The sequence below is a fragment of the Aethalodelphis obliquidens genome, unplaced genomic scaffold (genome assembly GCF_003676395.1).
Source record: "Aethalodelphis obliquidens isolate GAN/ISIS:26980383/991018 unplaced genomic scaffold, ASM367639v1 scaffold8, whole genome shotgun sequence".
NCBI classification, from domain to species: Eukaryota; Metazoa; Chordata; class Mammalia; order Artiodactyla; family Delphinidae; genus Aethalodelphis; species Aethalodelphis obliquidens.
This window is the reverse complement of record NW_020837952.1, coordinates 9,383,971-9,397,951: the sequence shown is the minus strand read 5'-3', so window position 1 is coordinate 9,397,951 and position 13,981 is coordinate 9,383,971. Positions and strand designations below refer to the sequence as shown.

Here is a 13,981-nt window from a genome sequence, read left to right as displayed (position 1 = left end):
ACCGGGGCACGAACCCGTGTCCCCTGCATCGGCAGGCGGACTCTCAACAACTGCGCCACCAGGGAAACCCCATGACCTTAATTTAAACTTCAGATTTATAAAGGTGCATATTTATAACTTTATATCTAACGTATAAATTCTTTCTTGTTTAAAAGTACTTACTCAAAATGGTATTTATAGTTCTGAATGCACAGATCTATCATATGCCTCTGTATTCAAGAGTGATTCAGTCCCAAATGTTTTCATATAGTTATGAAAATGAGAAACTGCTAAATTAACCTGGGTTGGCATGTTGCAGGCTTCTTTCTCTCAAGTTATAAACTAAATCTACACTTTCCAAGTATATATCAAATCATACACAACCTCCAGTTCTAGAAGCCGTTTTTAAGTCTCCTGGTTTAGTTATGCTCGCAGGCAGCAGGAAAGCTTATCGGTAGAGGGTGGAATTTTCAAGTGCTACCTTTCCTATAATATGAGATATTTTCAGTGGCTGAGTAAAAAGCCTGTTTGGATTTCTGTTTTTTGCTTTTGCTTGTCATGGAGGAGAGGGAAATGAGAGAGCTTGGAGGGCTCACTATAAGCACCTCCCACTCTTAGCTTTACTCAGATGGATTACTGATAACAGTAACCCTCTGATCACCACTGTATGTTGGGAAAAATTAAAATTTTGCCTATGTGTAAGCCTGTCAACCAGGATTCCGGTTGATTCCACTTCGATGTCTCAGTATAACAGTGAGTCTGAATTGAGTTTGGTTAAAAGAAGTCCCTGATTACTTTCTGGATTACTAACTAAAATCCTTTTAAAATCAATAGACAGCTCATTGCTAGGAGTCATTTAGGCTTTTAATTTGATTTACATATTAGTTAATTCTGAAAATTATTTGAGGGTTCTATTCACTAGCACCAGGTACTTGTGGTCCTCCTCAAAGAAATCACGTGCATGCATGAATCAAATCAGACAATGCTCAGAAATAATAGTTTAAAATGGAGTTATTTCATATATGCATATGCTTTTTTTTTGCAGCAGTTAGTTGTATTTTCAAATTAAGGCCACCCTCATTTCCACCCATGTTCTTATCTTTAAAATCCACACTGTAAAGTAGTGTGTGAGTGTCAGTGTGTGTATGTTCGGGTAAAATTCATTTCCTTCAATTCCATTTCACCCTTTAATATCAAATAAAAAATGAAATGTGGAGAGGATAGTCTTAACAGGATTAAACATACTCCTTCTAACTACTTAATCCAGTGGTTTGGGATTCAGATCTCTATAACCAAGATGGAAGTCACTGGAAGACTTTAAAATCATTTTAACCACCACAGCCAGAGTCATGTATGGACATAAGCCCATTGCATGAATTCATTATATGCATAATCTCAAATTTTAACTGCCCAAATAAATTTTACAAAACAAACTTTTTTAAATTTTGCCATTAAGGAAAATCTCTTTTCCATACTTACTTATGACTCCTCATTTCAACTAAAAACCTTCTAATATGTTGGAAAAAAAATACTCGTAAGAAAGTCATAAACACTGAAATGAGAGATGTGATTCTTGTTAGATATTAGTTTCTCTTTCTGAGGGATTAACCCCTGATCCTTTTGCCGTTTGACTTTTGACACTAACATCAGGACTTTTAGATGGCTTCAAGGATTCAGATTCTTGGGACTCAGGTGTATGTGTTTTCTTCGTTGTCTCTTTCAGCTTTTCCTTTGCGAGCAGTCTGTAGTTGATAGCATTGCCAATGAGCAGCCACACGCTGGCTAGGACTACAATAGCTCCACAGGCCACATACATGTATTTATATTGTCCAGTTTCATCCACCAGTTTACCTAAGAGACAAAGAATGTCTTTTAAGACAGCATAATAAATCAGCCATAAAATGTTAACATTTGCAAATAAATTCTTCTCCACACTGCATATCTATTTCTTATTTAAGTTAATACTAAATGAGAGTTTAATAAAGAAAAAAATATTCTAGATTATGACTTCCACATATGCATAGTAAAGGCATTTACAGGCACATTCTGCATTATATTACTAGTATATTAAGTTTATTGAAAATTACTACCCTCAATAAAAGTGTACAACCAAGATAAGCTAGGTATATATGTGTTTGTGTATATATCCATAGATACATAAATGTGTGAGATACATTTTTAAACCTACATGTGTAGAAATACATATACGTATTTACAAATGTAAACATATATATGAATAGATTTATAGCATACATATTGAGATTGCTTCAACCTTTCCACATTTACTATCTTTTCGATAAAGAGGAAAAATTACATTCTTTAGGACAAATTCAGAGGCTTTTATAAGGTTCCTAGTGGGGGTAATATTTACTAAATGCTTTCTCTATGCCTAGCACTAGGCTAAATGCTTTATTTGTAATTTTGCATTTAATCCTTACAAGATCACTACGCAGTAATTTGACCATGGTTACGCAGCCAGTGAGTGAGTGGCAGGATCTGGGCTCTAACCAGTGTGTCTGCATCTTGTATTCTTAACTACTCTGTAAAATGGCTTCACCAAACCTCTTGGTTAAGTGTCATGTCACTTTTTAGGCTAATCACAGTTTTCCACTTTGTCTGAATCTAAATTATTAAGGCCAAACTAATCAGGAAGAAAGTTTTTGTTCCATTTGATTTTTTTTTTTAAACGTCTTTATTGGGGTATAATTGCTTTACAATGGTGTGTTAGTTTCTGCTTTATAACAAAGTGAATCAGTTATACATATACATATGTTCCCATATCTCTTCCCTCTTGCGTCTCCCTCCCTCCCACCCTCCCTATCCCACCCCTCCAGGCTGTCACAAAGCACCAAGCCAATATCCCTGTGCCATGCGGCTGCTTCCAACTAGCTATCTACCTTACTACGTTTGTTAGTGTGTATATGTCCATGACTCTCTCTCGCCCTGTCACAGCTCACCCTTCCCCCTCCCCATAACCTCAAGTCCGTTCTCTAGGAGGTCTGCGTCTTTATTCCTGCCTTACCCCTAGGTTCTTCAGGACATTTTTTTTTTCTTAAATTCCATATCCATTTGATATTGAGAACATTGAAAACCAAGCCTGCTGCCATATAATTGCAAAGCTTACTGACTTTTAAACACGCTTCAGTTTATACTGTTTGTACTTAGTTTTGCCTCTTGCTTATGCAGGCATCTAATTCTTAACAATAATTCTGGCAAAATTTAGTATACACAAATCCATATTATTTATCATATGCATATTCCAGGTGATTCTGAAATACACCTATTTGTTTAGTCAGAATTTCCATCATTCTGGCTTCCCAGGTGAATTCTATCAAACATTTAGAGAAGAGCTAGCACCCATCCTCCTCAAACTCTTCCAAAAAATTGCAGAGGAAGAAACACTCCCAAACTCATTCTATGAGGCCACCACCCTGATACCAAAACCAGACAGAGATACTACAAAAACAGAAAATTACACCCCAATATCACTGATGAATATAGATGCAAATATCCTCAACAAAATACTAGCAAACAGGATCCAACAGCACATTAAAAGGATCATACACTATGATCAAGTGGGATTTATCCCAGGGATGCAAGGATTCTTCAATATATTCAAATCAATCAATGTGATACACCATATTAACAAATTGAAGAATAAAAACCATATGATCATCTCAAGAGATGCAGAAAAAGCTTTTGACAAAACTCAACATCCATTTATGATAAAAACTCTCCAGAAAGTGGGCATAGAGGGAACCTACCTCAACATAATAAAGGCCATATACGACAAACCCACAGCAGACATCAGTCTCAATGGTGAAAAACTGAAAGCATTTCCACTAAGATCAGGAAAAAGACAAGGATGTCCACTCTTACCACTACTATTCAACATAGTTTTGGAAGTCCTAGCCACGGTAATCAGAGAAAAAAAAGAAATAAAAGGAATACAAATTGGAAAAGAAGAAGTAAAACTGTCACTGTTTGCAGATGACATGATACTATACATAGAGAATCCTAAAGATGCCACCAGAAAACTACTAGAGCTAATCAATGAATCTGGTAAAGTTGCAGGATACAAAATTAATGCACAGAAATCTCTTGCATTCCTATACACTAATGATGAAAAACCTGAAAGAGAAATTAAGGAAACACTCCCATTTACCACTGCAACAAAAAGAATAAAATACCTAGGAATAAACCTACGTAGGGAGACAAAAGACCTGTATGCAGAAAACTATAAAACACTGATGAAAGAAATTAAAGATGATACAAACAGATGGAGAGATATACCATGTTCTTGGATCGGAATAATCAATATTGTGAAAATGACTATACTACCCAAAGCAATCTACAGATTCAATGCAATCCTTATCAAATTACCAATGGCACTTTTTAGGGAAGTAGAACAAAAAATCTTAAAATTTGTATGGAGACACAAAATACCCTGAATAGCCAAAGCAGTCTTGAGGGAAAAAAACGGGGCTTGAGGAATCAGACTTCCTGACTTCAGACTATACTACAAAGCCACAGTAATCAAGACAACATGGTACTGGCACTAAAACAGAAACATAGATCAATGGAACAAGATAGAAAGCCCAGAGATAAACCCATGCACCTATGGTCAACTAATCTATGACAAAGGAGGCAAGGATATATGGAGAAAAGACAGTCTCTTCAATAAGTGGTGCTGGGAAAACTGGACAGCTACATTTAAAAGAATGAAATTATAACACTCCCTAACACCATAAACAAAAATAAACTCAAAATGGATTAGAGACCTAAATGTAAGACTGAACACTATAAAACTCTTAGAGGAAAACATAGGAAGAACACCCTTTGACATAAATCACAGCAAGATCTTTTTTGATCCACCTCCTAGACTAATGGAAATAAAAACAAAAATAAACAAATGGGACCTAATGAAACTTCAAAGCTTTTGCACAGCAAAGGAAACCATAAACAAGACGAAAAGACATCCCTCAGAATGGGAGAAAATATTCACAAATGAATCAATGGACGAAGGATTAATCTCCAAAATATACAAACAGCTCATTCAGCCTAATATTAAAAAAACAAACAACGCAGTCCAAAAATGGGCAGAAAACCTAAATAGACATTTCTCCAAAGAAGACATACAGATGGCCAAGAAGCACATGAAAAGCTGCTCAGCATCACTAATTATTAGAGAAATGCAAATCAAAACTACAGTGAGGTATCACCTCACACCAGTTAGAATGGGCATCATCAGAAAATCTACAAACAACAAATGCTGGAGCGGGTGTGGAGAAAAGGGAACCCTCTTCCACTTTTGGTGGGAATGTAAATTGATACAGCCACTATGGAGAACAGTATGGAGGTTCCTTAAAACACTAAAAATAGAATAACCATATGATCCAGCAATCCCACTACTGGGCATATAGCCAGAGAAAACCATAATTCAAAAAGATACATGCACCGCAATGTTCATTGCAGCACTATTTATAATAGCCAGGTCATGGAAGCAACCTAAATGCCCATCGACAGACGAATGGATAAAGAGGATGTGGTAATATATACAATGGAATATTACTCAGCCATAAAAAGGAACAAAATTGGGTCATTTGTTGAGACGTGGATGGATCTAGAGACTGTCATACAGAGTGAAGTACAGATAGAGAAAAACAAATATCGTATGTTAATGCATGTATGTACAAGTACAGATAGAGAAAAACAAATGCAAGTACAGATAGAGAAAAACAAATATCGTATGTTAATGCATGTATGTGGATCCTAGAAAAATGGTACAGATGAACCGGTTTGCAGGGCAGAAGTTGAGACACAGATGTAGAGAACAAACGTATGGACAGCAAGTGGGGAAAGCCGTGGGGGGGTGGGGATGGTGGTGTGATGAATTGGGCGATTGGGTTTAACATGTATACACTGATGTGTATAAAATTGATAACTAATAAGAACCTGCTGTATAAAAAAATAAATAAAATTAAATTAAAAAAATAATAATTTCCATCACTCTGACAAGAATCTAGTTAGTGGCTTGTTATTAAATTTAGCTACTTGTGAAATTATTTACTTCAACAAAGTTTTCTGCTTTAATTAGGTAAATGTTAGAATGGACTTATTGGAGTTAATTTGAGTAAGTACGATATATACATAAAAAACAGAACAAAAATTGTGTAATTTAATTTTCCATTCTAACTTTAGTCAAATATTCCTATTCATACAATGATTATTACATATCTAAATACAAAAACATTAGGTCTTTTGCCCCATCAGAATTATATCATCACTTTGTATTGCCAAATCAACATAGTTTCTAAATGTTTTGGGAATTTTTAGCATCAAGAAAGCAGATATGATTTCCAGAACTAAAGTTTCAGCTCTTTTTGAATGTAGCAGTGGAAGTTCGAGTTGAAAAAAATAAAAAGCATGCTCTCCCTGCCTTTCACTGTTGTACTAACAAGACTAGTAGCAGCAGCAGCAACTGTGTAAGAAGTAACTGCAACAACAGCGATTCATTCGAAAGTATTTATTGAGTGCCTACTATAAGCCAGATGCCATGCTAGCAGTGACTGAATGCTATAGAGGAAAAGCCAGTCTAAAAGTCAAGGAATATCAGGGATAACAGAAGGCAGAAACAGGATAAAAAAAAGGCTACTCTGTTATGGCTATAGCCTGAAAGCTTCAACAATGAGCCTCAAATCAATTACTGCCACTGATCCCACTGGTGCAATAGTTTGGCAATATTAACAAAATAAGCCCTCAAGGATACTGAAATTGATGTAAATATTATTAAAATAGGTCTCAGCCCAGGTAGAAATGGCCAAATCAGATTCATTCATTTCCATAGCACCCATCCACTATGCCTATTGAGCTGACTTGATATTTTTTCATCCCACCATGGCTGGTGAAATAGATTTTTCTCTGTTGATACTAAGAATTTTATTGGTAATGAATAGACTTCTAAAACCCATTTGGTAAAACAAATTCTGTATGAAAAGATAGGCATATATTGGCCAAAATGAATAAGACCTACTGGCTTCATTCACTTTGAAAATTGTTTTGGTGCCCTGGCATATCTATAATGAGAGATATACCATCCAAAGCATCTGTACTAGATACCAGAGGACAGTCCTGGTGGACAGAAAAAGTCAACAACTATACCACTCATTCCTGACCAAATGAAAAGCAAAAGGTACATGTCAATGGTGCCTTAAGATTAACAATTTAAGCATGAATTTTCCCACTTTCAAAATGATTCCTTGATGTCATGTAGGAAGACTTTAAACACTGATTTTAAATACACGAAAAAAATTTATGTTTAGCCCAGCAATTATTGTGACCATTAGGGGGCAGGCCAAGAGGTCTAAGTAAATACCTACATTTAGCATTAACTAAAGCAATGCTATACAGTGATTACTGAAAAAGACTGGGCAACAAAAAGTATTTAATATTTATAACATTTAAGTCTAACACTAAACAAAGTCTTAACTTCAAAAATGAACTTATACATATGTCTTTACTCAGTATCCTTACTACATAATTTAGCATAGAGATTTTTTATAGGCATCACTGACGGTATTTTAGATCTTAAAATCTAAAGGTAATTGTTATAAATATGGAATATAAGTATCTGATCAAGAAAATGACTTTGAATGAACTTCCCTTCATTCTTGCATTCCTATTCATATATTCCAATTAGTGATATTATAAAAGTATTCCTTCCTTAAGCATGTAACAAATTCTATATTAATATAACCAATAAGAAAACAGGGGCTTCTCTGGTGGCGCAGTGGTTGAGAGTCCGCCTGCTGATGCAGGGGACACGGGGTCGTGCCCCGGTCTGGGAAGATCCCACATGCCGCGGAGCGGCTGGGCCCGTGAGCCATGGCCGCTGAGCCTGCGCGTCCGGAGCCTGTGCTCCGCAACGGGAGAGGCCACAACAGTGAGAGACCCGCATACCGCAAAAAACAAACAAACAAACAAACAAACAAAAAACAGATCTTGACCTTTTGAGAGCATTACTTCAAATTTTTGACTCATTATAATAAAAAAGAGAAATCTGTTTATCAATGATAAAATAAAGTGGAATTTTATTTTTATGATACATTTTTTAAAAACACAAAACAAGTTGATATAGGTAAAAACCTGAAAATTATGCTAATTATCAGTCTAATTTAAATTCTTAAGTTCATAACTCCAGGCTCTGAATGAAATTTTTGTCTAAAATAGACTAATTAGGAAATTTAAAAACACATAGTAAAGGCTAAAATTAACACACCACAGTCTTTTAGGCAATTAGTATCTATTATTACAAACCACATTTTACACTACAAAGAAAGTCTTGGTTAGTGGATATTAATTTTATGCTTTTTGCTTTACTTGATGAGAAATATTCTTACCAGCAAGAGGAGGACCAAGAAGGACGGGGCAACACTCCACAACTGTGACGAGACCCACAGCACTGGAAAATCTTTGAGCGCCAACAAGGTCCATGAGACTTTCAAAGAGGATACTGCTAACGCTCCCAAATCCAAGGCCAAAAAATACAGCATACACCACCAGGCTTGTGTAGTCCTCAGCCAACGGGCACAGGAGATGACACACTCCATTGAACAAAATCGCAAAACTGAAGAAGTACTGGATTCGGGGTCGGATTAATTTGGAGTTTGCAATGAATCCTACAGTAGGTCTGGCAAACATATCAACAAAAGCCATAACAGACAGCAAGAAAGCTGCAGAATATTCATCAATTCCTTTGTCTTTAGCATATGGAGCCAAGAATATAATGGGGGCAAAGAACCCCAGAAACATAATGACATTTCCAGATAAGTATATCAGAAATCCCCTGTGCTTAAAAAGAGAGAAATCTAAATACTTATCAATTTTTGCGCATATTGATTTCTTCCTATGTCTTTTCTTCATGCCTGGATCAGTCACTTTTTCACCAGCCTTTTGTTTAGACTTCTTAGTAGTTAGTTTGGGTCCAACAGGTCTCATAAGGGACCCAGCCACACAGGAGTTCAACAGTAAACCTCCCAAAATCAAGAAGCTTCCTTTCCAGCCATAAGTATTAAAGAGGTACTGATTGAAAGGAGCCAGTGTACTTAGGAAAACAGGACTTCCTGCCATTGCGAGGCCACTCGCCATAGGCCGTTTCTTATAGAAGTACTTGCCAAGGATTGTTAAGGCGGGTTGCAGGTTGAAGGCTAGACCTAAACCTAAAAAAAACAAAAGGAAGAAAAACACAAACACATTATGCCACTCAAAAGAAATTACTCCTCAAAATGTACATTCAAGTGAAAATGGCAGAACTAAAAATGCAACAGCACGTAGTAATTTTTAATAATTATGTATTATCAATAGGATGGCACGTAAACAAAAAGGTTCTCATAACTGGACACCTGAGAGGCATGACAGGTTCATATTCCTTTCTTTTTAAAACACAAAAATAAAACCAAGAACTTCTACTTCTGTTGCAATAATCATAGAATAGGTTGAAACCGGGACAGAATTCATTCGTTCTTAGTTACAATCACTTAATTCCACAAACAAATTAACCTCTCTCTATATTTATATACACATATAGAGAATAAATATCTTCCTTGTGGGCAAGAGTGCATTTAAAATGTGAATACTTTCTTTCAGAGTGGAATAGAGTGAACAGACTAAAAAAGTTGTCATTTATAAATAATCTTAGGTCTCCCAGAGATATTTCTTTCAAAGCTATGCAAATAATAAAAAAGAGTAATCAATTCATGCCATCGATTTCATGCTCTTTATCCCTCACATTCCACATTTCATGACTACAGAGGTACATGCGTATTAACTAAAAACTAAGTAACTTTTGTTTTGCTTGAAACATATTCTCATTTCAGGGATTAAAGCTGATTGTTTATATGAGTCAAAAGTTTCTACTGTTTCTAGGGACACCTTGACAGTGTTGAGTATTGCCTTTGAGAAATGAATTACTTCTTATAGCTCTACAAGGTACTATTTGGCAACAGAAACAAATGTTTGTTTAAAAAAGTAAATACAATTGATTTATACAAACTGTTGATACCTCTCTTTCCCCTTTAGCCTGGGCATTATTCTGCATTATTTTAGGATCTATAGAAGTAGGAATTCTTCTGCATTTACCAGTTTATGTAAATTGAGACAGTATTGCAAATTGGTTAAGTATTAAGATTCTGGAACACTGAGTTCTGAGTACAAGTACTTACTGCACACCTCTAATACAAATTAATACAAATAGTTGTATTAAATATTTGTAATAGGGTTTCTAAAAACTGACAAGAAGGAACCAAGAACATGCTTTGGAGAGTGACAGGGCAGTGTGCTCTCTGATTCTACCTCAGCCATACTTGTGATGTATGCAGAATGAGTGTAATTAGATCCAACATTTAAATAATAAAACTATGGGCAGCAGCTTGTAAGTGGAAGAACACAAATTAAAACCCAGGAATTGAGTTTCCAAGTTCAAATTTCTTTACCTTAAGCCATCCTCCCTGCCTGTGCCCCCATTCTGTCACCGGGAATTTTGCTTTCAGATGTTAATGCCAGTTCTCCTTAGGAGATTGTGGTCATCTATTTCCTGTCTGGCATATGGTAAAAGGAACAGGAGATTTGAAATCAAAAGATCTAAATCTGGGCATCCCTGGTGGCGCAGTGGTTGAGAGTCCGCCTGCCGATGCAGGGGACGCGGGTTCGTGCCCCGGTCTGGGAAGATCCCACATGCCGCGGAGCGGCTGGGCCCGTGAGCCATGGCCGCTGAGCCTGCGCGTCCGGAGCCTGTGCTCCGCAATGGGAGAGGCCACAACAGTGAGAGGCCCGCACGCAGCAAAAAAAAAAAAAAAAAAAAGATCTAAATCTGCCTGGACTACTTACCTACGTGTACTACTGGGTAAATACTTAGTCTTGAGTTCCAATTCCATCAATAACAAAAAAGGGTTTTGCTAAAATCGAGTAAGGTTTAGAACTTTAAGATGTTATATAATGATGATGTGATTATTATTATATGCTAATATTTATTTAAAAGTGACAAAATGCTGGGTACTCTCTGTAAAGTACCATATATTCATTTTTTACATTAATCATGACAACAACTCCCAAAGGAAAGAGGTATTATTTTCCCATTTTAAAGACAGAGAGACTGAGGCATAAGGGGGTTTATTTATCCATGATCACACGGCTCATGTGTGCGGAGTCAGGTTTAAAAGCTAGACCTGTCTGATTTCAGATACCAATAAGTTTTGGCTGATAATGACTTAAGATAAATCCCTTATAGGTATATTTAATGGCTGACTAGAAGCACCAAAAGCCGTTAAGGCCCAAAGGAAGGGAACTGAAGTTAGAATAACATAAAATGCTATTGTTATTTGTGACACAGTAACATCAAAACCATCTTTTCCCTAATACATCTACTTGTGGGCCCAGCCTGAATTCTATGGCCAAGTGACATATGGCTGACCCTTGAACAGTGTGGGGTTTAGGAGGGCCCACTCTCTGCATAGCTAAAAATCTATGTATCATTTATAGCCATCTCTCCTCAGGATTCAACCAAACATGGATCCATGGATCGTGTAGTACCATGGACCCCTGCAGTTCAAACCCATGTTGTTCAAGGTCACCTGTATGTAGTATTTCTGCACAAAGGAAAGGGCATTCACTCCACCATGACAGTTCTTAGGTATAAGAAGATTCTCATTTAAAATGTCAAAGGAGGGACTTCCCTGGTGATCCAGTGGTTAAGAATCCGCCTTCCAATGCAGGGGATGCGGGTTTGATCCCTGGTCGGGGAACTAAGATCCCACATGCCACAGGGCAACTAAGCCCGCAGGCCACAACTACTGAGCCCGTGTGCTGTAGAGCCCGCATGACACAACTAGAGAGAAGCCCACGCGCCATAATGAAGAGCTCGTGCACCACAATGAAAGATCCTGCATACCGCAACTAAGATCTGACACAGCCAAATAAATAAATAAATATTTTAAAAAATGTCAAAGGTGTTTTACCATATCAAAAAAGAAGAGAGTTGTCCATAGGTTGTAAAGAGAAAGATTTTAACATCACTATTACTGTAGGCTTTAATACATCTAATTTTTTAATCAAATAATACATTAATGCAAGGTTAGACTGATCTAAAGTCATAAAAAGAGAAATACATTTACCTTTTTATCTGTGGGCAAAAGGAAATGATTCAATTTCTTTATATGTTGAAGTCTAATTTTTCTTAAAATTCTGAGTGTAGATTTGTGTAATGCAATTTACTGCTGAGGCTAATAAAGACAGTATTTTCCAAATGTACATATGCAGGTCAGCTAGCGTCTACCGACATGCATGAGAAGCAACTATGATCAAGTGACGGGATGTCATTTTAAAATATTTGTCTTTAGTGGCAAATGTGCCTTTCAGAGCTTTTAAACAGAATCCTTTAGTAAGAAAAAGAAGGGATATCCATGCAGAGCTCTACCACTAATCAAAATACAGGCAACAACAATTCTATTGTTAAAGCTAATCAGTGAATCCAGGAAATATCTTTTTGGCACCATTTTTAACCTAGTATGAGTGATAAGTCAGACACTAATAGTAATAAGTAATGAAAATATTTTCTTTAATGAAGCTATTTATATGCCAGGAAGTCTGTGTCCACAAGTCTGGCTGAATATTAAATGTTGAAACTGTAAAAACAAACCAAAGAGGTTTTCTTTTTGACATTTACATCATAACACATAACATGTCTGATAACTTGCTGTTTCCATTGCTTGAAATTTGATTGGCCAGCCTATAGCCAGTATTTTGATGTACCAGAGGACATTACTTTAAGATAGCGTCTGATATAAAAAAGAAATTCAAAGGAAACAATAAGAATGTTCTATTGCTCGTGCTTCTGACAGAGCTTTGTAAACAACAGGGACTGTTAAGAAGAAAATAAGATGAAAACAAAACTTGACTTACCACAAATGAATCCCATGGTGATGTAAAGCTCTATTACGCTGGTACTAAAAGAGGCTGTGACCATTCCCAAACAGCATAACAAACCTCCTACCATCACCACTGGCCGGCTACCGTATTTATTCACCAAAACACTACTTATGGGACCTGAGGTAGAGAGGACATTAAGAAATATTCAGTTGCTGGGTTATTATTTATTAATTTATTTATTATTCGTAACATTTGTTAATTTTGAAATTTGAGAAAGCACATTTTAATGATTAAAGAAAAATATTAGGTCACATGGAATATCATGAAAACTTTTTAATACTTTCCAATCAATTTGACTCTTTATCTTTACCCATATATATACAAGCACATAAAATAATAAATTAGAATTGTTTAACACAGAGTTTGTTAGGACCATAATTATTCAACTTTTGATGGAAAAGTTTTTCAACAGGACATGGCTAAACTGCCTAAATATCCTAATAAATGCAGGTAAATTTACCTAACAAAAATCTAGGGATTATATAAATGACTTGTCTGTTAGAATTTTATTTTCTAGAATAATGTATGTTTGTACACACACATATGTCCTTAATTGCAGCTGAATTTTTTTTATTATACTCCACTGTGACTTTTCTTTAATACTATATTTTTTTTATTCTAAGTCACCAACTGTTTACATACCTCATTATATTAGAAATGAGGATGTCTTACACTGATGGTCTCTTAACAACTCCTGTCCATCGGGGGGCAGTCATAGGTAGTATGTTGCTACCATGGCTTAGGTATGCTTGAATTTGGTTGTTATTTCTGTGGCTTGGTTAGATAATGGAAATTCCTCATATTTCAGTCAGACCATTTAAGGACCATTTGAAAAAGGAAATGAATATGAATCCTGATTGTTGTTTGAAAAAGCTTCTGTTGATACATTCCGGTAAGGTCAAGAAAGTACCACCATCGAAATTTACAGAACGGGTGCAGCAGTTTAGATAGAACTGCCAGAGAAAATGGCGGCTCTCTCTATTAAGACAGGCTGCCTCACCAGCAAAGGGAAAAATCTTAA

General features: G+C 36.2%; 1 protein-coding gene across 8 annotated transcripts in view; it reads right to left on the bottom strand.

Annotated features, from left to right (window-relative positions):
- SLC16A7 (solute carrier family 16 member 7) overlaps positions 1-13,981 on the bottom strand; it is a 168,747-nt gene that overhangs the window by 8,084 nt on the left and 146,682 nt on the right. For all 8 annotated transcript variants that reach the window (XM_027106867.1, XM_027106869.1, XM_027106868.1 and 5 more), the window contains 3 exons: positions 12,934-13,077; positions 8,379-9,197; positions 77-1,830 (listed from right to left, as the gene is read on the bottom strand). In XM_027106867.1, coding sequence (XP_026962668.1) covers positions 1,556-1,830; positions 8,379-9,197; positions 12,934-13,077 — 1,238 coding nt within the window. In that variant the 3' untranslated portion in view covers positions 77-1,555. The remainder of the gene's footprint in view (positions 1-76; positions 1,831-8,378; positions 9,198-12,933; positions 13,078-13,981) is intronic.